We start from the raw sequence: 25,581 nt of genomic DNA, 5'->3' as shown, positions 1-25,581 counted from the left end.
ATGCCATACTTACTTACTTTGAGCTCATCAATCATGTCGTGTCGTCCGTATACCTACTATGACCCACCTACCTACTATAACCCACCTACCTACTATAACCCACCTACCTACCATAACCCACCTAACCCAACCCCCATCCTTTCTTCGCTACCTTTGCTGCCTTTCGTCGTTTATAGTTTAGGAGTACCAGTATTACTAAAAGCAGTTGAACTCAAAGATTCAGATTTTGCAAACAGCAAGTAGATAGATTGTGGCCGGAACCCCCAAACCCCGGGGGAAGCAGAGAGGAAAACAAAAGATTACTACGAAAGTTTTGGATGCGTCTCCGGAACCTACAGGTTAATCATGTCCACAACGCATCTGTCGAGTGTTAATTGCGGTCAGGCGGAGGGGAAGGGGGATATGCTTACCGAATGCAGTTTCCGTCGTGCATGACCTCGAAGGCCTCGGTGATCTCGTTGAGGTTCTTGCGGTGGGTTATGACTAGATGCCGGTGTTAGTAGGTATGATGGGGATGGGAAGGGAAGAGGGATACGTACACTCTTCAACCTTCAGCTTGCCGGTCATGTAGTCGTCAACCAGATCAGGCAGCTGCGAACGTCCCTTGATACCACCGAAGGCACAACCCTTCCACTGGCGACCGGTGACGAGTTGGAATGCTGCGGATCCATCAATCAGCACCCATCAATCACGAACCGGATCGTGGGCGACTCACGTCTCGTAGAGATCTCCTGTCCTGCCGCCGCAACACCAATGATGATGGACTGTCCCCAGCCCTTGTGGCACGCCTCGAGGGCAGCACGCATGACGCCGACATTGCCGGTGCAATCGAAAGTGTAGTCGAGGCCACCGTCGGTGATCTCGACGAGGTGGTCCTGCACGGGCTTTCCGATCTTGGTGGGGTTGACGAATTCGGTCGCGCCGAACTTCTTTGCCCACTCCTCCTTGCCGTCGTTGACGTCCACGACGATGATCCTCGACGCTCCGTTCTTAACCGCTCCCTGGATCACAGAGAGACCGACGCAGCCGGCGCCGAAGACGGCAACGCTGGAGCCCTTCTCGACGTTCGCGGTGACGACGGCAGCTCCGTATCCTGTGGTGATGCCACATCCGAGCAGACACGTCTTGTCCATGGGGGCCTCCTTAGTGATGGCGACGACCGAGATATCGGCGACGACCGTGTACTGCGAGAACGTGGAGCAGCCCATGAAGTGCAGCAGGTCCTGTCCCTTACACCTGAACCTCGAAGTTCCGTCGGGCATGACACCACGTCCCTGGGTAGCACGAATCTTTCCACACAGATTTGTCTTGCCCGACTTGCAGAACTTGCACTCCTTGCACTCGGGGGTGTAGAGGGCCACAACGTGGTCTCCGACCTTGACGTTGGTCACGCCCTCGCCGACCGACTCGACGATTCCCGCTCCCTCGTGCCCGAGCACAATGGGGAACGCACCCTCGGGGTCCTTGCCGGAGAGAGTGTACGCATCTGTTGCACACCATCATCCCATCAGCATTCATCAACCCATCTCTCATCGGTGACGTCATGAATGCTTCTCGGGAATCGACGAACCTGTGTGGCAGACTCCAGTGTACGCGATCTTGATCCGCACCTCGTGGGCTCGTGGCGGGAGAACCTCGATTGTCTCGACGCTCAGAGGCTTGCCGGCCTCCCAGGCGACGGCGGCCTTGCAGGTGATGGTCTGTATCGTGGAGAGCTCCAGTCAGCGGATTGGGTTGACAAGTGAATGCGAAGATGGCTTTTAGATACATACCTTTCCTTCAGTCGACATGGTGATGATCAATTGAAGAAGTTGATTGAATGGTGATGGGGGAGGAGGTGGGAGTTGAGAGGCTTGAAGGTGGGGTCAAGGGGAGGTATATACTCGTTCCGACTGGTGGTGGCGCCGGTCATAGTGTCTACCGAAGGTGGGGGTGGGTTGTTGGGTAACCATCGGATCGCTGTACGGCTTGGGCCGGACAATACCCACTGCACGAAAGCCCCGAAATCAAAGAGGATTCCCCGCATCATCCGACGCCGCGGATAACCCAATTTAGGATATTTTGAGACCGTAGCCACATTATCCCCGAGTTCTCGAGACAGGTGCACAGGCAAAAAAGGATGACTGCAAATCGTCTATTGCAGTTGCAGTTACTAGTGGAACCCCCATCCATCTACGGCACACCTCATCCATACATCACATGTAGCATACTCTATTCCTCTATCATTATTCGTGAATTCCTCCATCCCCACAGTATCAATGTAGCAAGCAGCGATTACCCGCTGCATCCCAGCTTCCATCACCGGCGCGACCCGGCTACCTTCCGGTGCTAGTATTTGCCAAAGCCAGCAATTCCTCAAACTCACCGCTCTTCTGCGCAAGGCTGTAAAAGACGCCGTCCTCGTTACTCAGCAGGTTCCGCGGAGTGTCGAATCTAAAGCGAAGAAGTAAGCATGTGTCTCCGTCACTTCTGAACAAGGTCCGAGCTCTTACTCCACAACCTCGCCTCCGTTGCCGCTATTATCAAGAACTAGAATTCGGTCGAACTGCATGACGGTTCCTGTGATCACATGACTCTCGTTATTATCGGGAATCTTCGGGTAATTCGTTCCTGCGGGTAGGTACGTACTCAAACGGTGGGCAATCATGATGAAAGAAGAGTCTACAAAGTTCCCATTCGTGTTGAATAATTCTCGGATCCGTTCATCCCTATGGCATTTGTCAGCGAATTGATCGGATGATCAAAGCTGCACGGGCTCGAGCGAGGCCCTTCTCACGTCTTCATGTCTGTGGAGCTGGTAGCCTGGGATAAATAAGTGAGTGATCAGTAACAAAGCCTTGGCGTACAGCGGGGATATTTCGGAGGAAGCCCACCTCATCCAAAATCACTAGTTTCGATCGCCTCACAAGAGCTCCCCTGGCGAATGCGAGCAGCTGCCGTTGACCTGTTACGCGTCAATGCGGTGTACGGGGACTATCGGATAGGTGCCCGTTTGCTTACCTTGCGACAGGTTGGAGCCTTCGCTAGTAACTGGCGAATCCAGCGTGATGCGCTTAGTTCCCGTTGGGGTTGATGTCCCCGACGCCTGTGTATCTTCGGCGCTGAGCCCTTGAGGGTCTGCGAGCCCACAGGCTTCAAGCGCATCCTGCAGCTCAGTGTCGTCTGTCTCATCGAACGGGTCTAGATTGCTCCGGATCGTTCCACTGAATAACACAGGATCCTGGGGAATGATTGTGATGCGCCGCCTCAGCGCCTCAAGGTTGATATTCTTGATATCAATGCCGTTGATAATCACCGAACCACCCGAAATGTGCGTAAACCGCAGAAGAGAGAGCGCAAGCGAAGATTTTCCCGCGCCCGTCCGACCCACGACTCCAATCTGACGTCACAGTAAGTTTCCTGTCGCTGCATTGAGGATTGAGCACTTACTCTCTCGCGCGGCTTGACGTCGAAGCTGATTTTGTGCAGAACATCCGGACCATCTTCAGTGTATTTGACGCTCAGGTCCTGTATGCGGACGTCGCCCTCTTCACAGAAATGTCAGATTGCCATCAAGATCCAAGGACAATAAATAAACTTACGGGTTGGCCATGCCGCCGGGGGCTCTTTGTCCTTACTAGGAATTTCCTGGAAGAAGTGTTATTGACGAGTTCCCAAAAATGAACGAAAATTGCCCATACCTCTGGCGGGAGGTTAATCCACTCTTCGACACGCTCATAGGAGTTGAGTTCGACTTCCAACTGTGCCGTCATTAGCATATGTCCCTCTACCGGATATACCCAGAACAACTAACAGCATTCAAATATCTCACACCGGCGAGAACGCTCGACGAGAACGCCACACAGTTCGTCATGCTGAAACCAATCAAGCCAGGTGAATAGCCCTCGGAAGAGAGAGCGATGAATCCAGCAGCACCACCGATCAAAGCGGTGCACCAACTGATCCTGATTCCTATCCAACGGTTGAGGTTGAAGAAGGCCTCATTCCTACTCGAATTAGTATAGCCACCTCAAATTCTAAAGGGTGGAGGGACATACGGTGTGCTGAAATCATCCACCCTCTTCATGTTCTCCTCTAAGAAGCGTCCTTGGCACGAGAAAGCCCTGATGGTGAGGATTCCATTGATTGCGTCTCCGAAATGCGACATCAACGGTGACTCCTTGACCGACACGATGCGCTTCACGCCGATCTGCGCTTTGGCATACATCATACCGCATCCCAGCCCGAGCACCGATGCAAACACCGTGGGGAACAGAAACGCAGGTATCAAGCCCGACATGACCACCAAGCGCATGACGACTTCGAGACACTGCATGATGAGCTGCAACAGATATGGACCTATCTTGCTGTCGACGGACCTAACGTCGTTGGAAAGTCGGTTTATTATCCGTCCCACTGGCGTAGTGTCGAAGAACCTGATGGGAGAGTAAATCACGGATTTGACCAGTTTGTCGTGGAGACGGCGTGCGGCGAGCCACTGGAAGCCGAACCAGGCACCGTAGGTTGCAACGTCGAGTAGCGTGGTGCCGACAAGAACAGCGGCGTAAAGACCCAGCCACAGATTAACGTTGACATGGTCCGGATTGTTCGTATATTCGTCTGACCACAGGGCAACAAAGAACTGGTTGGCGAGTCCGCCCAGCTGGTCTGCGACGTTGAAGATCATCAACAGCACCATTACCACAATCCCACCATAGTTCTTCAGGTAATCCCAAATCAATCGCTTCGGGATCCTTCCGGTACCATAACCTTCCTCTTTCACCAATTTTCCCTTGGCCGTTCCATTTGCATTGTTGGTGCCCTTCAAGCCTGCATTGACGCTGAGTGCCTTGGGAGGAATATCGATCAAGTCCGCAGGCTGGGATTCTTCCACGGCCGCTGGCTCCTCTTCCGCGATTCTTCCAATGATATCTCCCGGTAAAGCCTGGGGAGCACAGTCCGAAACAACACGGCCATCCTCAAGAACGACGACTTTCTTGGCCACCGAGGAAACGAGCGAGAGGTGGTGAGTCACCAACACAACGGTACGTCCGGCCAGGACATCTCCCATCAGGCATTTCTCAACAACAGTCTTAGCGGTGCCAGCGTCCAACGCCGAGAGAACATCATCGAGCAAAACGATTTGCGCAGGCGAATAGACGGCCCTTGCCAGGGCAACGCGGGCCTTCTGACCTCCACTGAGAGACACACCACGCTCACCGATCTCAGTCTGATCGCCTGCCTCAAACGCCTCGAAATCCGCAGAAAGGCCGCATGCATCGACCACTTTCTGGTAGCGCTCCTCGTTGTATTCCGTTCCGAAAAGAATGTTGTTCTGTACCGTTTCGCACTGGAGCCATGGTGTCTGTGCTGCGAAAGCAATGCCGTTCGCACGGTTAAGATGAACTTTTCCCTTCGAGACCCGCATCTCCCCCAGAAGTCCAAGTAGGAAACTGGTCTTGCCGCTCCCCACCGGACCAGCAACCACTGTCAACCCGCCTGGCGCGCATTCGACATTGACGTCCAGCATTCGGAAGTTATTGTCGCCTTCGGCACCCGGAACGTTCCATGAGAGCGTAGCGTTCTCGTAGCTTGGTGGGCGGTCTTCTGCTCCAGAATCGTCGGTGTAGGCGGCGGTCTCTTCGATTTCCTCCTCGTGGTTCAAGAACTTGTCGATCCGCTCAAAAGAGACAAAAGCGTAGAGCACTTGTTGGGACACGAATGCCATCCATATGAATTGCGAACGCAAAATATCAAACAGACTGATGGAAGTAAATGCGATACTGGCAGTCAGCGGCTGCTTCATCACCTTGGTGTAGAGACCAAATGTGAACAGCATATTGATAACTGGCAAAAGAGTTGAAATCGTATGGAAACCTATCCATGTCAGCGACTTAATCCAGTGAGTAGATGCAAGTTCACTCGTGCATACCTAGATTGTACATGGCGCCGATGAAAGTAAGTCGGAGCTCCTTATTCCTGCTGTCCCGAATACGGCCCAAGAAAGGCTTCTCCATGCCAAAGAACTTGATGATTCTGATCGAATTCATCGTTTCGACCATCAGGCCAATCCTAGCGTCCGTGGCCGCTCGAAGGCGTTTCTGAACCTTGGCCAGGATTTTGGCCAACATGACCGGGACAAACATTGTTGCGAGCATGAGCGCCACGCCGACCAAACTTGACCAGCCCAAGAGATCGTAGAGGAAGATGACAGACAGCACGATTTCGATTGGCACAGTGCCGACGAGCATGAAGAACTCCCGAGCGTCTGCCAGCTGCTGGAGGTCAGAAGACATCATGTTGTTGATCCGGCCAACTTTCGAGCCGGTGGCCGATGGCTGGTTGTCGCCTTTTTCCGCTTGCTGTTTTTCATCGCTGGTGAATCGTATCTTCAACGTCTTCGACAGAAGGGCCTGCGTGAAGGCGGCTTTGATCCGAATGATGAGGCGCGTGGAGTTGAAGATGTATCCTTGGTAAGCCGCAGCTGCGCATATGGGTCCAATGAACAACCCAAAGACCCAAACCCAGGGGGTAATCTCAGGAGTCTTCGACTTCTCGATGTACGCTAGGAGCTCCCTCATGGACAGGGGCCAGATGAACTGGAGAACTCCGACCGCGAAGCTGAATAACGTCATGTATAAGAAGTCCCAGCGGAAAAGAGCAAACATCGTGCGTAGAGCGTTGGCCTTCTTGTTCTGTTCGTACTTGTTGAGCCAGAGGCGGGCGCGGTCGTAGTCCGGCAAGGCATCGAAGTCGTCGATTACGATATCCCGATTCCAGGCGATGGTAACCAGCCGCGTGATCCAGCCATATGTGAAGTAGTTGAAGACCGAAGCCGTCTGCTCTGGCGATACAACGTCCGGCGAGAACGGATCCACGGGATACCACTGTCGCGGGGTAAACACAAAACAAGCCTCCACGACGAACGACAATGCCAGTCTTGCGTATATCGGCCAACCCGTGCGGGCATCGTCAAGCCTGTCTTGCGGCGGATTAAGCAACAATTTAGGCCATATATCCCGGTGAAACACCAGAACCACCGGCAGGAAGCAAGCGAAGCACGTCAGAAGAAATATCGTTGGCCGGTATGGCGTCGCGTAGAAGCGAAACGAGAAGAGACCCAGAATGAGACACCAATAGGCAAGCTCCACCGCCTCCTCGACGAAGGGATCGCCTTGCGCTAGGCTCGTGGCCAACACAAAGGAATCTACAAGAACCAGAGATATCAGACATATCAACTGCGCCCACGCCCAATTTCTGCGTGCTCCCTGCAGCTTTTCGATCGGGGCTTTTGATGGCAGAGCGTCGGCTCCATGGAGGGCGACAAAGTCGTGCTTGCTGAATATTCTGAACGACCGATAGTCGACAGGCGGCAGAAACGGAATACCGACCACCAGTCGACAAACGAACAGAATGCTGAATGTGACAACCGCCGAAGCTACCAGGAGTGCTATCCGAGCTTGTGTTCCGAGAATGTTCCTGGGGATATCTGTCAGTTGCGGTATTTAAATGCGCGATATCAAACGCCTACGATTCCGCATATCCGCCACTGGTCGTGTGCGGGAGCCTCTCGTTCGGTCTGAGGAACTCTATGCTGGGGCCGCCCTGGACAAACAATCCATGATTCATGATGAGGCCGTCCCGAGCGAATCGGGGATGGCAAGGAGGACGAGTAGCGAGATAACTTTAGAGAGGGTGTCAATGTGGTCGGAGGCGATGCTGGCGGCCTTTTATGTGTTGGAATTGCTGTGGATAGGGTCAAGCAGATAGCCGTGTGCGGTAGGTAGTCGCGGTGGTCCCTGTTGTGACGGACTAAGGCACGGAGCGGCAGCTAAAGCCGCACGGCACGGAGTCTATACGAAGAGCGATGGCAGGGCTGCATAGGCAGCAGATAGAGAAGATAGAAGAGCAGCGCAGCGTGGGAGCCCCACCGCTAGGCAGAGCTTATGCGGCGGTTGGGTTCCTCCAGCTCATCACCGTAATTATGAGTCAACATCGCAGGCCTTCTTTGTCCAACAAAGGAATACCGAAGGAATATAGCAGTAGAGGGGCTGAGGTCGACGGTGAGAGCATCACCGCACATTTGTAGGACTTGGGTGCGTTAAACATCGATGAGATCAGGACGAGAGTGTGCAAAGTACATTCTATCTTTTATCTGTCCCCGAGGTATCCAACAGGGTGCGCAGGACGGTCCGAAGCTTCTGGTTTTCCAAACAGGTTCTTCAAGCAATGCAACCCCCAAGGCCCTCAATCCAACCTCGGTCAATCGATCGGAACGCACACTTCACTTCAGGATTCTTCGGCTTCGAAGAAGAAAAGGCCAGTCCCGACACCCGGGTCGTCAAGTGCAGATACGATGTCCTAAAGGGAAATAAACGGTTCAATTCAAGCCTGCCATGGTACCGGCATCTTGATGGCGGTGTGGCTTTGAGGCTTGCCCGTTTCGGCAAGCTCCGCTCCTGAACGACGACAGCTTGGATCCTTGGGTGACACGCAACACAACCCCCCCTCCCAATCTCAATCCAACCATCTCAATCTCCATCTCCAGCTCTTCATCGTCAACGATAGTAGAGTGTCGCTCCTATCGTCCCATCCATCATCCCCATCATCGTCATCATGTCTTCCCCCGAAGTCCATCTGCTATTCCACCAGCCCATCGCCGACCACTCGTTCAATGCCGATCGTTCTCGACTCGCCGTAGCTCGCGACACGCGAGTGCAGCTCTACGCTCGCTCCGGAAAGGGCTTCACGTTGGAGGATGAGCTTGCCGGACACGACAAAACTGTTACCAGTGTGGACATCGCGCCGGGGTCCGGCAAGATCGTCACCTGCTCCCAGGGTGTGTGAAACTTGGATGTAGCTGTCGTGGTGAGCTTGCAGACTGATATTCTTCAGATCGTAACGCCCTCGTTTGGGAGCCGTCCCCGACCGGCTGGAAGCCTACCCTCGTCCTTCTCCGTATCAACCGTGCAGCGACGATGGTCCGCTGGTCCCCCGACGAGAAGAAGTTCGCCGTCGGCTCTGGAGCGCGCGTGATCGCGGTCTGCTCCTTCGAAGAAGAAAACACCTGGTGGGTCTCGAAGCATATCAAGAAGCCCCTGCGCTCCACGGTCCTCTCAGTCTCCTGGCACCCGAACTCGGTTCTCCTCGCTGCTGGTTCTGCCGACGCCCATGCGCGCGTCTTCTCCGCGTTCATCAAGGGCGTCGACCAGCGTCCCGAGCCCACTGTCTGGGGAGAGCGTCTCCCGTTCAACACCGTTTGCGGAGAGTACACGAACTCGTCTGGCGGTTGGGTTCACGCGGTTGCATTCTCACCGTCCGGAGACGCGCTTGCCTACGCTGCGCACGACTCCTCCGTCACGGTGGTCTACCCATCCGCGCCCGACCAACCCCCGCGCGCCGTCCTCACGGTGACTACGCAGATGATGCCGTTCGTGGCGCTTATATGGAGCAAGGAGGACCAGATAATCGCGGCCGGTCACGATTGCCACCCAGTGGTCTTCCAGGGAGACATGAGTGGCTGGACCCAGGCTTACAGCGTCGACGATCCCAACAAGAACAGGGGCGAAGCTCAGGACGCCGAGAGCAGCGCGTTGAACATGTTTAGACAGATGGACCTGAAGGGCAGGACCAACACTATCGAAGACACCACTATCAAGACCATCCACCAGAATACCATCTCGTATGTTATTCACCGGTAAACATTGTGTTTTGGCTGATCTAACACCCGTGTAGTACCATTAGGGTCTATGAAGGCTCCTCCGGAGAAATCACCCAGTTTAGCACCAGCGGGTATGTCGCGCTCGCCTATCGTTGGTCGATCATCATGCTGACCCGTGCTTTAGTGTCGACGGACGTATTGTGATCTTCCCAGTTAGCGGATAACGTTATCGGTTATCTAAGTCTTAGTTACCTCTTCGGCGGGTGGATATATCAGTAGGATGATGGGAGAATGAGAGTGGAAGCCTTAAAGAGCCATTATTGCGATCCACAGTGTGATATCTAAACCTGTGAATCTCCAGTCTCTAGCGTCTGACCATTCGTGCTCGGTTTACACCCGGCTAGACAATATCCTGTCTACTGTAACCACCCCACCTGCCCCACTATTCTCCGCGCTATCCCTCGCACATGTTTCGAGAGGCACTGTCTCCCACACGTGAGGCTGAAGGACCCTGCGCCGGTCCGGCCAATCCTGCAACTGTAAACAGACAACTCCGTTGGTGACCGCGCATGCATATGAGACACCCCCGGCATATCGTTTGGAAAGGAAGAAGCCATTTCATCTCTAACTACCGGGGAACATCTACGTCTTTTCGGGTTGCCACTTTTAGGACGTCGCGCATGTTGATCCAGCATTAATATACCTACTCCACATCTTGAAGAATCCTTTCGCCTGAGGAAGTACCTATTCAAGACTTTCCAGAGACCTCTCACGTCCCTGACCGCAGCAGCTGAGCTGATCCCAGCCCTATACATTAGCCTATCGGCTGCTAGCTCCGCATCAGTCCTCCCAGCCCAGTCCGGAACTAGCACTTCATCATCACGCGAGCTTCCACCACTCTTGCATACCTGGTAGGGTACATTCCATTCCAGCTCTCCCGAGCCTCCAGACCAAGGCGCCATGCCCAGCACACCCCCGCCCACACCTCCTACTGCTACTGCTACTGCTACTACTACAACTACTAGCACTACCACCGAGCATGGGGTCCCCGAGCTCACTCCAATATATTCCTCCACCTCCACTCCTCCACCTCCACCACTCGCAGCACCAGCTCCCGCGCGCCTCCGCCGAATCGTAACCTTTTCCACGACCGCCTCCAGCATCTCCACCACCTGCGATATGGACATTCCCATCCCTAGCCGGCCCCAAACGACGACGAGCCTGTCGCCGGGAGGAGGACCGGGGGGGCTAGACGACGAGCGCACAGCGATCACGTCCTCACACGGCGCCAGCAGCATCCGGTCCTACGGGATATCGCAGCGCGGGCTCGTCCCCGCCCGTGGCCGCTCCTCGTCGTCGTCCGACGACGAGGAGCTCGAGGATGAGGAGCGCGAGGGTGACCGGAATAAACATGGCTTCTTTGGAAGACTCGGCGCGATAGAGCTCGAGAATAAGGGCTCGGTCGCGAGAGATCATTTGGCGCTGGGTTTGTAGTCACTCTGGATGTGGGCTGTGGTGGGTGGGATGGGGGGAGGGGTGCGAAGGGTTGGGATGGGAATACTGGCTGACTGGTGGGACGGACGTACAGAGAGGACATTCCTCGCATGGCTGAGAACAAGTCTAGCCTTTGCTTCAATCGGTGCTTCCTTCTCCTCCTCCTGCTGCCGCTGCCGCTGCTCCTCCTCCTCTCGCCCTCCTCCCGTTTCCAACCCACTAAACCCTTGCATAGGCATCGCCATAACGCAGCTCTTCCGTCTTAACTCGGCCACGGTGCCCCACGGGGAGACGAAGGACACGCTGCGAACGATCGGCAAGCCACTGGGGGCCACGTTCCTGGGCATCGCGATACTGGTGCTGCTGATCGGCACGAACCGATACTATGAGTCCCAGGCGTGGCTGCTGAAGGGGAAGTTCCCCGCTAGTAGGGGCAGCGTGTTTTTGCTCACGTTAGTCGCGTGTGCTGTGAGTGATTCCCCTTCTTCTCGGATGCTTGGGGGGTGGAAGTGCGGTTGCTGGTGCTGGTGTGGTGCTGATGGTGCTGGTGGTGACAGTTGATCGTCGCCTCGCTGGTCATTGTGCTCGTTATTTCGCCGACGCAGTCGGAGCTTTAGTACTCTGGTGGGTGTACATGTGGGTGTAGGTGCGTGGTGTTTGCGGGTTCTTCTTCTTCATCTTCTTCATCTTCTTCTTCTTCTTTCTTTCGCGGCGTTCATCTGGGACAATCTGGGACATGTGTTTGTTTATTTGTTTGATTTGATTTTGATTTTGGATTGGCATATGCATTCAGCATGGCATGGCATTTTTTTCATTGCACATTTTCATTGCACATACTTACATAATGGGATTTTTGTCTTTTCATACTTGGTGTTTATACTATACGGGCTGGCTGGCTGGATGAACGGATGTAGATATTTGGGGCTTCTTCTTTCAGATATTTGGAGTACATTGTACGAGTACGAGTAAAGTATATGGTTGAATTTTATCATCCGGTAGCTATAGGTGCATAACTAAAGACGGGATGATGAATAACTACTGCTATTTTTTGGAGAATCATGAGAAGATGACACCCAGAGTGACAGTAATAACCGCGGCCAAAAGGAAGAAACCAGGCCAGTCGACGGATAACATCCAGCCCGCCGCAGGATCAATGACAACAGTCTCGGCCGAAGAAGAAACAACGAAACCTGCAGCTGAGTACGGTAGTAGACGGATCGGAAGCTCCAAGAATGCCCCAAGAGTGCGGACCTATGAATCGAACTACAAAAACAAAGCCCCCTATGTGTGCAGTATCAAGTCTCGGAGCGACCAAAGATAGTAGTAGGTAGTGGAAAAAGAAACACGCACCGAAGCAAGCCCCATAATCAACCCATCACTCCCTCCCTCCCTCCCTCCCTCAACCACGCACCCACGCACCCACTCCCTCAATCACCATCCAGATCAATCATGCCCCCACTCTCATCAAAGCGCAGAATGGGATTACCATAGACAGAGAAGTCCATCCTATTGATCCTGCACACGCCCGCGAGGCGGCTATACTCGGTGCCAGCGCATGCGTTAGCCATTCCGCTGGGTGCGACATTAAGATCCGCGAGCTCTTTGAAGCGCGCGGAGGCCACGGCATCGAAGACGTCCGCGAAGAAGTCGGTATCGCTGTGGTGGCAGCAGGAGAGCGAGAGCTGCTGGAGGCGCGGGGGGAGGACGTCTGCGAGGCGCATGCTTGAGTTGGAGTGGTGGTGGTACTGGTGGTGGGAGTGGTGGTTCAGCAGCCAGTGGTATTTCGTCTTCAGCGTGGTGAGGCGGGGGAAATCGGTGAACGGCCCTAATTTCGCGCTGCTGCTGAGCAGGCACCAGTGCGCGCTGTTGAAGTCGAGGGTTTCGAGCGTGGCGCGGACCATGCGCAATGCGGAGTGCAGTGGCTCCGGGTTGAATGGCGGCCCGAGGGCGCTCTCGTACCGGTACTTAAAGTGCTTTAGCCCGCGGCTGGCGGTGAAGAGCTCTTGCAGCCACAACGAGGGCAGGGAGGACTCCGTGATCTCGAGCGACGTGAGCACGTTCGGCCGGCTGGTGGACAGCGCAGACATGATCACCTCACCGGCGCAGCGGTGCAGGCGCAGGTGCTGCAGGCGCGGCGCGGCGGCGAGGAGCGACGCGAGCTGCTGCGACGAGCGCCGCACGCTGCGGTAGCCCCACTCCAAGGTCTCGAGCGAGTCGAGGGTCAGCCCGTCCCATTCCCACGTGTCGTCGTCGTGGAACATGCGGTCGACGGCGACATGGAGGGTCTTGAGGCGGTGGAGGCGCCAGAGGAGGAGCGGGAGGCAGGCGCGGTCATACCGGGCGGATTCGCCACGGGTGCTGCGGGATGGCGGGGCGAGCGCGTGGGTGCACGGGAGTTGCAGCGCCCGCCAGGTTAGCTTGTCCGCGGTTATCTCGTCTGCGGTGTCCCGCCGGTTGGACTGCGAGGAGCCTTGGCCGTAGAGGTGCAGGATCAAAGTCTTGGTCGAGGAGCAGAGCGCGGGCTCGCGGCAGAGGATCCGGAGGTATTCGCGGACGCGCCGGGTCGAGGATACCTCGAAGGTCTGGTGGTGGAATGGTTTGACGAGGTGCGAGAAGAAGCGGTTGGTTAGCCGGAGGGAGGAGAGGTGGGCGTTGGCGAGGTATCGCTCCGAGGAGTCATACAGAGCTTTGACGATTTCATGGAGGAGCTCTGTAGGGATATCAATGATGTTAAGAGGCATCGCCGACAATGTGGTTTGATGGGTCAAGCAGTTACCGACTTTCCCAGCTGCGTTCTCTCGTCAGTCAGGAAGGATCTACTCCAGTCCACGGGGAGATATTGGTGACCTGTTGCGAGGTTGAGTGTATTTTCGATTCCGCCACCTGAGGAAATTCTCTTCGATGTTCTCTGTGTCGGGTACAGCTCACAAAACTGCTAGTAGCACTTGGTCATGGCCCGGACTTGCGATCCAGAGCCGAGTGAGCGGACCGGCGAATTAAGGCCGCAGTGGCACTGGCAGGTGTAGGGCTCTTTCGCGCTTAACTGTATTTGGTCAACAGCCCAAGGACCCATGTCTGAGGCTCTGGCCAATCGCAAATCCTCCACGAAACCCCCGAGAATCCCCCATCCGGTCAGTTGCCCCATATGCCAGTCAGAGTTCCCTTCGAGAACAATGGCCCAGAAGCACCACGGGAATCCTTTTTGATTGCCACCTTACCTACTACAACAGGAGAACACAGAAGAACATCAGAGGATTCGTGAGAAGCAGAAGAAGCAGAAGAAGCAGAAGCAGAAGAAGACGCCGAAGTTTTGTGCGTAGAGAAAGAGTATGTACTCTACTTCGTCGTGGCTGGCTGGCGAAGAAGGAGACGGGCCCGAGACGGACACCAGACAGACAAACAGATGGACACACAGACAGAAGACGGTAGAACAGTGCGCTGACAAGTCGAAGCAGACATCACGAAGCCGTACTCGTACTTGCCATCTCTCCTAGTACAATATCTCCCGCTGCCCGTTGGCCGCCAACCCGAAAACTCTCGCTTTGCTGCACGTTCACTCGAGCTGAGCTCAAGCAACGCAACCGCATCCGCAACCGCAACCAACGAGAAAATCCGCCGATACGGACCGAAACTCGGGCATTGAGAACGCGCCGCCCCGGGTGATTGTGCTGACATATTATGCTCAATAAATCAACATGGAGGGCCTCTTTGCTTTGACCGAGTACGATAGCTCCATGATGGCGAAGGCTGCAAAAGCTCAACGCAGATCTGCTTGCGACGATTGTCGTATGTTCACCTCTCCCTCCTCCATCCGCCGGCTAGTTGGCCATGCTAAACCGGGTTTCTTCAAGGTGCACGCAAAGTACAGTGTAGCGGCGATACTGCAGGATGCCAACGATGTCGTCGCGCAGGCATTCGGTGTACATACTCAGCGCCGAAACCGCCTGGTCGACCGAGAAAGGTACGGAAGGTTGCCGAAGAGAACGGCCATAATGATGCACCCCCACCCCCGACGGCCCCTCAGTCCAATGCAGGAAACTTCTATTTCGGGGACCTCTTCGGCGGAGATCTGATGGGCCAGGGTCTGGAGAGATACGTGTTTGCGGGCGGGAATGGCGATGGTCTCGGCGGGAATGGTGGCGTATCATATACACCCAATTCTTCCGACCTCTTCGGCGAGGCACAGCTGGAAGCCAACAGCTACGGCTACTCCACCCCGTTTGATGCCGCACCCATCTCCATACCGCAGCCACCGGCAACACCGAAATCGCTCGCGTCCTCAATCTCGTCGCCACCGCATCCTGTCTCCTGGAGCGCCCCCAGGAACCCCGATGAAGCTCTCTCCAATTCCGGGTGCACGGCTCTCACACCGGTGCAACAACCGTGCTCCTGCCTTCCCGCCTTCTTCGCCACAATCTCCACTCTCCGCACACCCCCCTCGCCCCGCGGCTTTTCCCTCCCACCGACGCTCAGCACCATCCGTACGACGCTCACCGCAATCACCACCTCGATGCACTGCCGTTACTGCCATTCATCAGTCCAGAGCACCTACGTCTGCATGATGATGCTCGGCACCCTCATCCCACTACTCCTCCTCTACATCGAGAACGCACAGACCGCAATCACCAGCTGCGACGACTCCTCGGTCACCCTAAACATCGGCGGCGTGGATGTCGAGCTTGGCCGAAACGCCTGGCGCGACATGGCCACCGGCGCTGTCCGCAAGGAGTTCGAGTCCCTGATGCGGATGATCGATGCGATCGAGGGCATCCTCCAGCGGCGACATTGCCAGGGCCGCGGCAAGGAGAAGGAGAATTTGGAAGTGATCGCGCGCAGCGGCGGCGGCGATGATGTGGGCGAGGTTGTCGGAAGGGAGTTGGCCAATAAAAATCATGAGACCGGCGAACCACCGTTCTGCCTGGGCCTGCTGTGGATGATCAGGGGAATGGCCACGAGGGTGGGTGCTGGATACCCCGCGTCGTTTCCTACTTCGGGCTCGGCCTTGTAGACCTGCGGCGTAGTCGGGATTCTTCTCCACTTACCATATGTCGAACGGCATTTCTTTTTCAGTTTTCGTTATTTTCCTGAGGCGCCGTCGGCCGGTAGGTGACGGCGACCTCTTTGTCGAGAAGTGGAGGAATTCTCAGTGGGTGGATGGATGGTGTCAAGGGGGGGGGGTGAATGAGGATCGAGAAGGAGAGGAGGAAGAGGAGGAGATAAGGACTGAATGAACTATACATTGGGGCGTTTGGTGGTTTTGTCTGGTCTGGTCTGGTCTGTTTTGGTTCGGGGTCCGGCTATCGGATTTATTTTGTACCGTTTAACTCTCTTGTATGCCGCAATCATATGCGAGCTATTTCTTTTCGTCGTGATACCAAATATATGGGTTTTTTTGCTGAAGAAACTTTCCAGTGAAATGAAACAAAAACTGCCTTCAACGCCGAAGAAAATTTACATGAGTAAGTAGTTGTGGTGGGAGCTTGGGAGGGTGCTATGCGTGCATGCTCCATTCTACCGTCTGCCTCCTCCCCGTCCACCCATACCAGGCATTCCAGGCATTCCACCACCGCCCATCATCTGCTTCATCATGTTCTGCATAGCGCTCATGTCCATCCCACCAAACGGATTCGCGCCACCACCACCCATACCAGCGAGCGCGCCCAAGCCACCGAGTCCACCGGCGCCTCCCGCACCGCCCAGCGCCCTCATCATAGCACCCATATCCATACCGCCGGCACCGCCAGCGCCCGCACCCATACTCTGCATGCGTCTCTGCATTGCGGCAAGCTGCTGCTTGTTCTGTCCAGCCATACCGCCGCCCTTCTGGAGGTTCGCCATGCCCTTGCCCATTTTCTTGGCCATTTGCGCCATCATTCGGTGCTGGGTCAGGACGTCTTCGACCTCGCGGACAGACGTGCCGGAGCCCTTAGCTATCCGTGTCATGCGTGTCGGCTGCTCGACGAAGCATTTGGCATCTGAGTCGAGCTCTTTTTCGGTCATGGAGTCCATGATGTAGCTATTGCGGCCATGTGGTTAGTTTAATGGATAAAGTGCGAGTGGTGGGGATGAGAACGGACATCATTCGCTTCAGCTTCATGCTTCCTTCCTCGTCGCCCACATCGCCCATCATCTGCGACAGCCCGGGAATCATCCCGGCCATCTTGCTGAGCGGGCCCATCTTCATGATATTGCCGAGCTGATCTCTCAGATCCCGTACGGTGAAGATTCCCTCCTGGATGTGCTTTATGGTGTCCTTTTGGTCTAGTTTGAACGTCTGCACGTGCTCCACCAGACCACTCAGGTCACCCATGCCCATCAACTTCGAAATAAATGACTGCGGCACGAATCGTTCCAGATCAAACATATGTTCTCCGGTACCGATGAAGACGATCGGCGTCCTCGTCGCCGCAACCGCCGATATCGCACCTCCTCCCGCCGCATGTCCATCGGTCTTGGTAATGATGATAGCACCAAAATCCGCACTCTCCTTAAACGCCTTGCTCTGCGCCTCAGCAGCCTGTCCGATACTCGCATCGAGCACCATAATCGTCTGATCGGGCTTCACCGCCTGCTGGATCTGCACCATCTCGGCGAATAGCTCCCTCTCCTGCTGATGCCTTCCCGACGTATCCACAATGATGATATCGAACCGCTCCTTCTTGAATTTCTCCACACCGTCTCGCGAGACCTTGACCGGATCCGTCTCCGTGTACGATCCATAGTACGGGATCTTCGCCTTGGTCGCGTTCTGCTTCAGCTGGTCAAAGGCTCCTGCTCGGAATGTGTCCGCGCACACGAGACAAGCTTTGAACCCGCGTGCCTGGTAGTACCGTGCCAGTTTCGTACACGTCGTGGTCTTTCCGGATCCCTGGAGTCCGACGAACATGATGACGTTTGAGCGGCCCTTTTTCGGCTTGAACGGTTCATTGTGCGGGTCCACGAGCTTGACGAGTTCATCGAAGACGGTCTGTAGCGATTCGACCGTGCGTAAGTCGCCATAGTATCTGAACGAGCTGGGGGAGGGGGGAGGTACCTTCTGTATCAACCGCTTCTTGTTCACCGCCGGTGCTAGCTCCTTCAGGTTCACGGCGTGCTTAATCGACTTCCGCAGGTTCGCGACAAGCTTGATGTTGACCTGCCGCAGCTATTAGCATCCCAATTTCCAAGCGTGTCGGGAATACGAACATCGGCTTCCACGAGTGCAGAGCAGATCTCTTTGATCATAGCATCGAACGCCTGCGTTCACCATGTTAGCAAGCTTCCACCCAAGCCCTCCCCCGTTCCCCACACGTGGCCGGCGGTACCTTCTCGTCGACGACATTCGAGTGCGTCAGATTCGATACCGCGGTGGTTAACCGCTTTCCTAGATCTGCCAAAACCATTGCGTCGTTATAATCGTAGTCGTGATAGTCGTGGAGATGAGTGAGTGAGTGAGTGGTGTTGGAGGTTCCTTAGTTTGTCGCCGCCCTTGACATGACCACAACCACAGTAGCGGGAACTCTTGGCCTGGGGTCGCTTAGTTACTCTATCTACAGCCGTGTGGGCGTTCAATGTAATTTTTACCCACCACACCTACCAACACAAGTACCTGCACGGACAACGACAAACAATTCCTCGAAGCAACCACCACCACCACTACTATGGCCACAGAAGATCTCACTCCCGATCCCCGCGACCTCCAGTGCGTAAATATCATCTCCTCGCACAAGATCGGCGCAAAGACTACACGGTGTCTGTCCATCCTCTTCCCCGAGTCCACCGCCACGACCACTGCCGCCGCTACTCCCACGCCCACCGCCGCGAACACGGTATGCATCCGCGCCAAAGCCGCTGTCGCCGGAAAAGCCATTAGCATCGCCGAGATCGTGAAGCGGCGGATGGAGGAGCGGCAGGAGACGTGGTATCAATACACAGCGCTGTCGACAGGGGAGACGCCGGAGAAGCAGAAGAAGAAGAAGCCTTTGGGTGGAGCTGGAGCTGGAGTGGAGGGGGGGGATGACGAGGAGGACCCGTTCGTGCCATTGCCTGAGAAGGAAACGGCGAGGAAGGTGAAGACCGCAGTCATCAGTATTTACATCTCGAGAGCCCCGCTGCCGGGTTATAGGAAGCTGTATGGGTAGGTGTCGCCATCGCTGCCGCGACGAGGAAGCACAAGCTCACGGGTTGTAGTGAGCAAACAGGTGGACAGTCGGCTGCTTGAGAATGGATCGTCCGCTGCTACCACCGACATAACGCACTCTACCCACGCGCGCACACGTATCTTGAACCAATGCATTTGTACCCCCTGCTGTGGGACCGCCTATTGTTACGAGTCTCGAGAGAGCAGGCAGGAGAACGATAGGATGGATACCAGCAGGCATTGGGGACACGGATTTCGAAGGTTGGAGACCAAGCGATCCAGGCAGGTGGTTGAGGAAAGCAACCGCGGCACCACCGTTGTATGTACTTGGTATCTATTGAAACGAGCGGCCCGGTCCAGTCCAGTCCAGTCCAGTGGGTACACATTAGAAGTGAAGCTTGGAGATACCTAGCAAGCAGTAGTCGAAGATAAGACAAGACAAGAAAAGAAACTCCCTGCGCCCAACCCAACGCCTTCAAACAAAAAAAACGCACAAAACCCCCCTCCTCCTAAACATCCTTAAAAACACCTACCAACGCCGTCTCCCCCCTCCTAAGGACAACCCTCGAACCACGCAAGCTCACCACGCCCACACCCTCGTTGTCACAAGCTTGCCTACTAGCAACCGTCAACTGCGGAGCGTCGTCTTCCTTCGCCTTCCCGGCCGCGCCCAGACACAGGCCGCTTTTGATATCGCACAGGATCACGCCGGTGACGGCGGGCGACTCCATTCTGTTTAAAATCCGGCGTTCGTTAGTAAAGTTCGGAGGCGGGAGTGGGGAGTGGGCGACAGGTGCGGAGCGGACGAACATGCTGTCGAGGAATTGCGTGATGGCGCTGGAATCCATCACGTCGAGGTGCCGGAGATCAATGGTGGACGACTGATTGGTTGTGTATGTGTGAGAGGAGGGTGTCGTACGCGTTATGGTTGGTGACGGAGTGCGGTGAGGTTCGAGGTTCGGGTAGGCAAGCAAAGCAACGGAACGTAATCTACGGTTATGACAGCAGCAGGAGCCAAGACGTAACCTTACTCCTAGCGTGCCGTCGGTTAAACGAGATTTCTAGGTGCATCGAGTCTCACTCGAGGTTTTCGTGCGGTGTTGGAAATTCTTGCCGTGGATGCTATGGTGAGTGCTTCCTGATCTATGGTCTATGGACCATTAATGTGGTAACCTTCACCAGTTTAGGCAGAGGCGCTCGAGTCACTTGTGCGGGTGACAGTATACATACTGGCATCATTTATGGTCAGTTTCATCCTTCTCCGAAAGATAATGGGAAGAGCCTGACGAAAATCCGTGACTGGGTGGGCTAGATAGTAGAGAAAGAAGTGTTTTATTCGCCTAACGATTGCCTGTAGCCCAAGCAGTCGTAAAACTAATGAACCGCGACCCTCAGCTTCGCCTTGTTGGAGCGAAAGTAACCACCAGCGCGACTCTTTTCCTGCTGTCCACACTTATCCCTCACCTGCTTAGCAGCATAGACCACGCCTTCGCAAGCGAGACCGTGCTGGAACTCGCCACACAAGCTGATCTGGTCGCCCTTGTAGTGCGCCACCTTTTTGCAGTAGGAGCCAACACCATTGTCCTGGAAGTGCCGGCACTTGGTCCAGCCCTTGGCCGGTATCGCGGCGAGCTTGAGCAGCTCGTCGATCTCCGAGAACGTTGGGGAGGCCCACGCCGTCTCGCAGCGGAGCGTGGCCCATGCTTCCGAGGAGGTCGGCAACGTGTAGATGTAGGTAGCGTTAGAGCCGGGGGAGAGACGAACAGTCGGCGTGGGAGAGTGAGCTTCGTTCTTGTCGGTGCCCGGGGTGGAGAAGTCGGGCAACTCGAAGATCTTGACAGAGGATGGTTCGGAAGCCTCCTTGGTGAAGCCGCCGGAGCCGGACGCTGCAACCAGGGTGGAGACAGCGACGATCGAGAGGACTGCGAGGATGCTGAGGCGGAAGCGCATGTTGATGGTGTTCGAGAAGATGGTGGTGGTAGATGTGGTTTGAGGAGAAAGAAAGCCGGAAGGAGAAGGGTGGTAGATAGGGATGATGAGAAAGAAGGCAGGAAGGAGAAGAGATCATGCTTCCTTCAATCCGGGTTCCCAAGCCCTTCAGGTGTTATCACTCGCACCTCATCCAACACTGGCGATCGTACGCTGAGCTCCCTTAAGTCGACAACCCTACCGCTCGCGGAGTGGAGGGGACTCGTTGCCTGCACCAGTATGGCACCAGACCTCTGTCACCCCCATCGCTTGCCTATCTGAAGCGCGGGATTTCGGAAGCTAAGTGGAAGGAAGCTAAGGCATGGGTTGACAGCAAAGTCACTCACACGAAGTATTAGAAGCCTGTTGGAAATCCGCAACGCGGTAGGCCAGCAGAGACAAAAGTGATTTATCCACCTAAAGATTGCATATCTCCTTCGTAGACCAAGCAGTCGTAAAACTAATGAACCACGACCCTCAGCTTCACCTTGTTGAAGCGATAGTAACCACCAGCCCTACTCTTTTCCTGATGTCCACACCTATCCCTCACCTGCATAGCAGCATACACAACACTCTCACAAGTAAGACCTTGCAGAAACTTCCCACACATGCTGATCTCGCCGCCCTTGTAGTGCACCACCTTTTTGCAGTAGGAGCCAACACCGTTGTCCTGGAAGTAACGACACTTGATCAAGCCCTTGTGCGGTATCCCTGCGCGCTTGATGAGCTCGTCGATCTCCGAGAACGTTGGAGAGGCCCAGGACGTCTCGCAGGTGAGCATGGCCCATGCTTCCGAGGAGGTCGGCAACGTGTAGATGTAGGTGGCGTTGGAGCCGGGGGAGAGACGAACAACCGGCGCGGGAGAGTCGCTGCCCGGGGCCGAGAAGTTGGGGAGCTCGAAGATCTTGACGGAGGAGTGTTCGGAAGCCCCCTTGGTGAAGCTGCCGGAGCCGGACGCTGCCACCAGGGTGGAGACAGCGACGGTCGAGAGGACTGCGAGGATGCTGAGGCGGAAGCGCATGTTGATGGTGTTCGAGAAGATGGTGGTGGTAGATGTGGTTTGAGGAGAAAGAAAGCCGGAAGGAGAAGGGTGGTAGATAGGGATGATGAGAAAGAAGGCAGGAAGGAGAAGAGATCATGCTTCCTTCAATCCGGGTTCCCAAGCCCTTCAGGTGTTATCACTCGCACCTCATCCAACACTGGCGATCGTACGCTGAGCTCCCTTAAGTCGACAACCCTACCGCTCGCGGAGTGGAGGGGACTCATTGCCTGCACCAGTATGGCACCAGACCTCTGTCACCCCCATCGCTTGCCTATCTGAAGCGCGGGATTTCGGAAGCTAAGTGGAAGAAAGCCAAGGCATGGGCTGACAGCAAAGTCACTCACAAGGAGCATCGGAAGCCTGTTGGAAATCCGCCATGTGGTAGGCCAGCAGAGACAAAAGTGATTTATCCACCTAAAGATTGCATATCTCCTTCGTAGACCAAGCTAAGTAGATCTAATGAACCATGACCCTCAGCTTCACCTTGTTGAAGCGATAGTAACCACCAGCCCTACTCTTTTCCTGATGTCCACACCTATCCCTCACCTGCATTGCAGCATACAAAACACTCTCACAAGTAAGACCGTACTGATACTTCCCACACAAGCTGATCTCGCCGCCCTTGTAGTGCACCACCTTTTTGCAGTAGGAGCCAACACCGTTGTCCTGGAAGTAACGACACTTGATCAAGCCCTTGTGCGGTATCCCTGCGCGCTTGATGAGCTCGTCGATCTCCGAGAACGTTGGAGAGGCCCAGGACGTCTCGCAGGTGAGCATGGCCCATGCTTCCGAGGAGGTCGGCAACTTGTAGATGTAGGTATCGTTGGAGGTCGAGGAGAGACGAACAATTGGCGAGGGAGAATGGGCGTTCTCTTGGTCGGCGGACGTCTGCGGGGAGTCGGTGCCGGGGGTGGAGAAGTTGGGGAGCTCGAAAATCTTGACGGAAGGGGGTTCGGAAGCTGCCACCAGGGTGGAGACAGCGACGATCGAGAGGATTGCGAGGATGCTGAGTTGGAAGTGCATGTGGATGGTGTTTGAGAGGATTGTGGTGGTAGATAGGGTCGATGAGAAAGATAGCAGGAAGGGGAAGGGATCCTGCTCCCTTTAATCCAGGTTCTAAGCCTACTCACACCTTGTTCAATACTGGCGATCGTATTTTGTGTGCTCCCTTATGCGGACGTGATGGCTGGGAGATATGTGAGAGTGAGGGATATTAGTTCGGTTGTGAGGCTTCGCGGTGCTTGCTTTCGTTTCCTCCATCATGTGAGTACTTCCCTAAGGGAGCTCTGAAATACTGGACAGACCAGACGGAGGCAAAAAGTGATCTCGCATCGGGCCCCTTGCTCTGCGGGGTCGGACAGCGAGGGGGAAGCCGATTTATGATCTACTAAGGTGGAATGCTATGGCCTACTAGGTGAAATGTCATGATGATTAAACCCCCCAAAAGCTCCCTTGGGCGAAGCAGCCGATGACAGGGGATCCGAGTGATGACCCTGTGACTACACTCATCAATAGGTTCTTTTCTTGATGATGTTAGGCTACAATATCTAGGTGAAGCCAGCATGTATAGTTGTTAATTCGTAATTTTGGTCAATAGTCTAGTGTCGTGATGAGAATCAAAGCACCAGTGCGTAGTGACGAATCCTACTTCGAACTCGCACCGCTAACGCGATTTCTCGATCTCAACATTATTGTAATTTCATATCGTACATTTCCCTTATAGCCCAGAGCCCTCAATTCACCGACTTCGTCTCCGCCGCCTTGATCTTTGCATCTCCACGCTCCTTCATGCCCTCGCAGCCAACCACCTTACCAAACAACCCTTCTGATTTCCCCTCAGCACTCAATCTCATCGGGCCCTCTTCAGCGATGTTACGCTCGACCTTCCGATCCCCGATTTCCTTTGCGGCTCTCATCTCGTTCACTGCGGCCTCCTTTGTAGCCGCACCGGACTCTTTGAGGGGTGTGGAAAGCATCGAGCCGAGCATCTCCTGTGGACTGTCAGAACTGGATGAAACGAAGAGGTAGAAGTGATTATACGAACAGTTCCGGCACCCTTAACCCACTGCAAATGGGCCTTAACTTGAGACGGCGGTGAAGTCATGACGATTCGTGTAGTGGAGAAGCAGCGTGAAGAGATCAGATTCGAGATGCGGGAGCGTGCGATTGTTTGCATTGTGTAGAATCGAAAGTTGTGAGTGTGCGGATGGAGTGGAATAAATGCTGGAAGAAAGGATCTGCATATGCGCGAGGAGGCGAATATGTACCCACGGCACAGAGCATCCCACGGCCTATACGGTGCTGTGACGTACTAGAGAATACGTCATTTGGCCTGGAGGTGATGTATGGGGGGAATATGATGACGACTGCGATCTAGGTGAGCAGTCTGTACCTCTATGATCGCGGCTTGTTAAGCGGGAAGAGCATCACTGGGAACAAACTCCGAGGGAGGTCTGGATCACGAACTCGTTTGAAGGATTGATATTCTACAGACTTGACGTACACAACGACACTCACAGCCAATCTCATTGACAGTCTTCGCAAACCTCCTTTGCACCGTCTTTCGGAACGCACGCCGTAGCACCGGATTTCTCGGCCTGGTGTCCCTCTTGTGCCGGAGCTGAAGCCGAAGCAGTAGTGCCCTCCTTGATGGCCTTCCTCCCGTCTACATGCCCCAGGTCTCGTCCCGGGTCGATCACATTCCTGACCCGTTGCTTTAGCAGCTATAAAAATGTCAACGGCTGTTTTCTAATTTCCAGAACAACTCTACCTTCGTCTCCGGAAAGCCACCCTCTGTCTTACGATCCCACAAATTCGTAGTCGTCACCTCGCTCGAGGAAGTGTCTTCTTTGTGGTAGATGTTCACCACGAAGGTTCCTCCGGTCGAGGGTTGGAGCGAGACTTCACCTAGCGAAGTCGAGAATGTGGAGAGTAGCTCTTGTGCAAACTTCTACAATCAGTGCATGAGCTTTTAACAAGCAGCTCGTCCGGATCTTACATATGCGGCGCCTGTACGAAGCCATCAGAATTGTCCGATCGAAAGCTTGAGATCACAGGAAATAAATACGGAGAAGCCATTTGCATTGAGTACAGTACTGGATTGTCACTCGGGGGTATACGATAGTAGATTCCATTGCTGTTTTGTTTCGCGTGAATGGAGAGAGTGGGGACTGGCTGGTGGGGTTCTGATATCATAGAAAGCTCTAGCCTCGTTTCTTGCACTAGCTAAACCACCTTTCACCGGGTAACACAAATTGTCGCTTACTTAGCACAAGCATGTGACATGGAAGTGGTGGTTCGATTCCCCACCATCCTTTT

The 25,581-nt window shown here is 54.8% G+C and overlaps 13 protein-coding genes across 13 annotated transcripts; 4 read left to right on the top strand and 9 right to left on the bottom strand.

Moving 5' to 3' along the window:
• Positions 1 to 52: 52 nt before the first annotated feature.
• Positions 53 to 2,136, bottom strand: BZA05DRAFT_394953 (glutathione-dependent formaldehyde dehydrogenase). The gene is made up of 6 exons (XM_051483386.1): positions 1,773 to 2,136; positions 1,571 to 1,700; positions 716 to 1,486; positions 540 to 659; positions 411 to 483; positions 53 to 360 (listed from the first exon to the last, which is right to left on the bottom strand). Exons 1-6 carry the CDS (start codon positions 1,788 to 1,790, stop codon positions 333 to 335), a joined length of 1,140 nt encoding a protein of 379 aa, XP_051340418.1. The 5' UTR covers positions 1,791 to 2,136; the 3' UTR covers positions 53 to 332.
• On the bottom strand, positions 2,121 to 7,912 carry BZA05DRAFT_394950 (P-loop containing nucleoside triphosphate hydrolase protein). The gene is made up of 13 exons (XM_051483385.1): positions 7,511 to 7,912; positions 5,912 to 7,458; positions 4,038 to 5,856; positions 3,794 to 3,986; positions 3,681 to 3,740; positions 3,582 to 3,627; positions 3,430 to 3,527; positions 3,001 to 3,379; positions 2,874 to 2,944; positions 2,777 to 2,802; positions 2,629 to 2,708; positions 2,493 to 2,559; positions 2,121 to 2,433 (listed from the first exon to the last, which is right to left on the bottom strand). Exons 1-13 carry the CDS (start codon positions 7,606 to 7,608, stop codon positions 2,316 to 2,318), a joined length of 4,602 nt encoding a protein of 1,533 aa, XP_051340417.1. The 5' UTR covers positions 7,609 to 7,912; the 3' UTR covers positions 2,121 to 2,315.
• A 576-nt stretch (positions 7,913 to 8,488) lies between these two features.
• On the top strand, positions 8,489 to 9,956 carry BZA05DRAFT_394944 (ARP2/3 actin-organizing complex subunit Sop2). The gene is made up of 4 exons (XM_051483384.1): positions 8,489 to 8,818; positions 8,875 to 9,661; positions 9,715 to 9,771; positions 9,825 to 9,956. The coding sequence occupies exons 1-4, from the start codon at positions 8,596 to 8,598 to the stop codon at positions 9,862 to 9,864; spliced, it is 1,107 nt and encodes a 368-aa protein (XP_051340416.1). The 5' UTR covers positions 8,489 to 8,595; the 3' UTR covers positions 9,865 to 9,956.
• A 385-nt stretch (positions 9,957 to 10,341) lies between these two features.
• Positions 10,342 to 12,106, top strand: BZA05DRAFT_394939 (uncharacterized protein). The gene is made up of 4 exons (XM_051483383.1): positions 10,342 to 11,126; positions 11,229 to 11,279; positions 11,370 to 11,602; positions 11,692 to 12,106. Exons 1-4 carry the CDS (start codon positions 10,601 to 10,603, stop codon positions 11,749 to 11,751), a joined length of 870 nt encoding a protein of 289 aa, XP_051340415.1. The 5' UTR covers positions 10,342 to 10,600; the 3' UTR covers positions 11,752 to 12,106.
• A 432-nt stretch (positions 12,107 to 12,538) lies between these two features.
• Positions 12,539 to 13,284, bottom strand: BZA05DRAFT_394936 (uncharacterized protein). The gene has a single exon (XM_051483382.1). It carries the CDS (start codon positions 13,219 to 13,221, stop codon positions 12,562 to 12,564), a length of 660 nt encoding a protein of 219 aa, XP_051340414.1. The 5' UTR covers positions 13,222 to 13,284; the 3' UTR covers positions 12,539 to 12,561.
• A 1,050-nt stretch (positions 13,285 to 14,334) lies between these two features.
• Positions 14,335 to 16,522, top strand: BZA05DRAFT_394930 (uncharacterized protein). Its single transcript, XM_051483381.1, has 2 exons — positions 14,335 to 14,920; positions 14,986 to 16,522. The coding sequence occupies exons 1-2, from the start codon at positions 14,830 to 14,832 to the stop codon at positions 16,140 to 16,142; spliced, it is 1,248 nt and encodes a 415-aa protein (XP_051340413.1). The 5' UTR covers positions 14,335 to 14,829; the 3' UTR covers positions 16,143 to 16,522.
• Positions 16,523 to 18,646, bottom strand: BZA05DRAFT_372105 (SRP54-type protein). Its single transcript, XM_051481699.1, has 5 exons — positions 18,439 to 18,646; positions 18,320 to 18,370; positions 18,168 to 18,269; positions 17,212 to 18,101; positions 16,523 to 17,150 (listed from the first exon to the last, which is right to left on the bottom strand). The coding sequence occupies exons 1-5, from the start codon at positions 18,514 to 18,516 to the stop codon at positions 16,646 to 16,648; spliced, it is 1,626 nt and encodes a 541-aa protein (XP_051340412.1). The 5' UTR covers positions 18,517 to 18,646; the 3' UTR covers positions 16,523 to 16,645.
• A 128-nt stretch (positions 18,647 to 18,774) lies between these two features.
• BZA05DRAFT_444141 (uncharacterized protein) lies at positions 18,775 to 19,334 on the top strand (the record flags this gene model as incomplete). The annotated part of the gene is made up of 2 exons (XM_051486895.1): positions 18,775 to 19,250; positions 19,304 to 19,334. 2 exons carry the CDS (start codon positions 18,775 to 18,777, stop codon positions 19,332 to 19,334), a joined length of 507 nt encoding a protein of 168 aa, XP_051340411.1.
• Positions 19,335 to 19,762: 428 nt separating this feature from the next.
• On the bottom strand, positions 19,763 to 20,101 carry BZA05DRAFT_444140 (uncharacterized protein; the record flags this gene model as incomplete). Its single annotated transcript, XM_051486894.1, has 2 exons — positions 19,763 to 19,985; positions 20,064 to 20,101. The coding sequence occupies 2 exons, from the start codon at positions 20,099 to 20,101 to the stop codon at positions 19,763 to 19,765; spliced, it is 261 nt and encodes an 86-aa protein (XP_051340410.1).
• A 526-nt stretch (positions 20,102 to 20,627) lies between these two features.
• Positions 20,628 to 21,314, bottom strand: BZA05DRAFT_468449 (uncharacterized protein; the record flags this gene model as incomplete). Its single annotated transcript, XM_051487852.1, has 1 exon — positions 20,628 to 21,314. A coding segment is annotated over one exon (687 nt), but the record flags the coding sequence as incomplete, so codon positions are not given.
• Positions 21,315 to 21,681: 367 nt separating this feature from the next.
• Positions 21,682 to 22,353, bottom strand: BZA05DRAFT_468445 (uncharacterized protein; the record flags this gene model as incomplete). Its single annotated transcript, XM_051487851.1, has 1 exon — positions 21,682 to 22,353. A coding segment is annotated over one exon (672 nt), but the record flags the coding sequence as incomplete, so codon positions are not given.
• Positions 22,354 to 23,996: 1,643 nt separating this feature from the next.
• On the bottom strand, positions 23,997 to 24,367 carry BZA05DRAFT_444136 (uncharacterized protein; the record flags this gene model as incomplete). Its single annotated transcript, XM_051486893.1, has 2 exons — positions 23,997 to 24,254; positions 24,308 to 24,367. 2 exons carry the CDS (start codon positions 24,365 to 24,367, stop codon positions 23,997 to 23,999), a joined length of 318 nt encoding a protein of 105 aa, XP_051340407.1.
• A 348-nt stretch (positions 24,368 to 24,715) lies between these two features.
• Positions 24,716 to 25,447, bottom strand: BZA05DRAFT_394922 (Rdx family-domain-containing protein). The gene is made up of 4 exons (XM_051483380.1): positions 25,331 to 25,447; positions 25,262 to 25,272; positions 25,034 to 25,210; positions 24,716 to 24,986 (listed from the first exon to the last, which is right to left on the bottom strand). Exons 1-4 carry the CDS (start codon positions 25,395 to 25,397, stop codon positions 24,789 to 24,791), a joined length of 453 nt encoding a protein of 150 aa, XP_051340406.1. The 5' UTR covers positions 25,398 to 25,447; the 3' UTR covers positions 24,716 to 24,788.
• Positions 25,448 to 25,581: the final 134 nt, after the last annotated feature.

Source organism: Tricharina praecox (assembly GCF_024521635.1).
Source record: "Tricharina praecox strain CBS 144465 chromosome Unknown BZA05scaffold_9, whole genome shotgun sequence".
In the NCBI taxonomy this organism is placed as follows: domain Eukaryota; kingdom Fungi; phylum Ascomycota; class Pezizomycetes; order Pezizales; family Pyronemataceae; genus Tricharina; species Tricharina praecox.
This window is presented reverse-complemented; position numbering and strand designations above follow the sequence as displayed.

Bases quoted from the DNA above. Each gene is read 5' to 3' on its own strand.
- BZA05DRAFT_394953 (XM_051483386.1), bottom strand. The intron at 660-715 runs GTGAGTCGCCCA...ATGGATCCGCAG, and splicing joins ACAGGAGATCTCTACGAGAC to CATTCCAACTCGTCACCGGT. The intron at 361-410 runs GTAAGCATATCC...AACACTCGACAG, and splicing joins CACGACGGAAACTGCATTCG to ATGCGTTGTGGACATGATTA.
- BZA05DRAFT_394950 (XM_051483385.1), bottom strand. From the start codon at position 7,608: ATGAATCATGGATTGTTTGTCCAGGGCGGCCCCAGCATAGAGTTCCTC. The intron at 3,380-3,429 runs GTAAGTGCTCAA...CTGTGACGTCAG, and splicing joins ACGTCAAGCCGCGCGAGAGA to ATTGGAGTCGTGGGTCGGAC. The intron at 2,709-2,776 runs GTGAGAAGGGCC...CAAATGCCATAG, and splicing joins AGCTCCACAGACATGAAGAC to GGATGAACGGATCCGAGAAT.
- BZA05DRAFT_394944 (XM_051483384.1), top strand. From the start codon at position 8,596: ATGTCTTCCCCCGAAGTCCATCTGCTATTCCACCAGCCCATCGCCGAC. The intron at 8,819-8,874 runs GTGTGTGAAACT...GATATTCTTCAG, and splicing joins GATCGTCACCTGCTCCCAGG to ATCGTAACGCCCTCGTTTGG. The intron at 9,772-9,824 runs GTATGTCGCGCT...CCCGTGCTTTAG, and splicing joins ACCCAGTTTAGCACCAGCGG to TGTCGACGGACGTATTGTGA.
- BZA05DRAFT_394939 (XM_051483383.1), top strand. From the start codon at position 10,601: ATGCCCAGCACACCCCCGCCCACACCTCCTACTGCTACTGCTACTGCT. The intron at 11,127-11,228 runs GTTTGTAGTCAC...ACGGACGTACAG, and splicing joins GAGAGATCATTTGGCGCTGG to AGAGGACATTCCTCGCATGG. The intron at 11,280-11,369 runs GTGCTTCCTTCT...ACCCTTGCATAG, and splicing joins TCTAGCCTTTGCTTCAATCG to GCATCGCCATAACGCAGCTC.
- BZA05DRAFT_394936 (XM_051483382.1), bottom strand. From the start codon at position 13,221: ATGTCTGCGCTGTCCACCAGCCGGCCGAACGTGCTCACGTCGCTCGAG.
- BZA05DRAFT_394930 (XM_051483381.1), top strand. From the start codon at position 14,830: ATGGAGGGCCTCTTTGCTTTGACCGAGTACGATAGCTCCATGATGGCG. The intron at 14,921-14,985 runs GTATGTTCACCT...GGTTTCTTCAAG, and splicing joins ATCTGCTTGCGACGATTGTC to GTGCACGCAAAGTACAGTGT.
- BZA05DRAFT_372105 (XM_051481699.1), bottom strand. From the start codon at position 18,516: ATGGTTTTGGCAGATCTAGGAAAGCGGTTAACCACCGCGGTATCGAAT. The intron at 18,371-18,438 runs GTACCGCCGGCC...TGGTGAACGCAG, and splicing joins CGAATGTCGTCGACGAGAAG to GCGTTCGATGCTATGATCAA. The intron at 17,151-17,211 runs GTCCGTTCTCAT...TGGCCGCAATAG, and splicing joins ATGAAGCTGAAGCGAATGAT to CTACATCATGGACTCCATGA.
- BZA05DRAFT_394922 (XM_051483380.1), bottom strand. From the start codon at position 25,397: ATGGAATCTACTATCGTATACCCCCGAGTGACAATCCAGTACTGTACT. The intron at 24,987-25,033 runs GTAGAGTTGTTC...ACATTTTTATAG, and splicing joins GTGGCTTTCCGGAGACGAAG to CTGCTAAAGCAACGGGTCAG.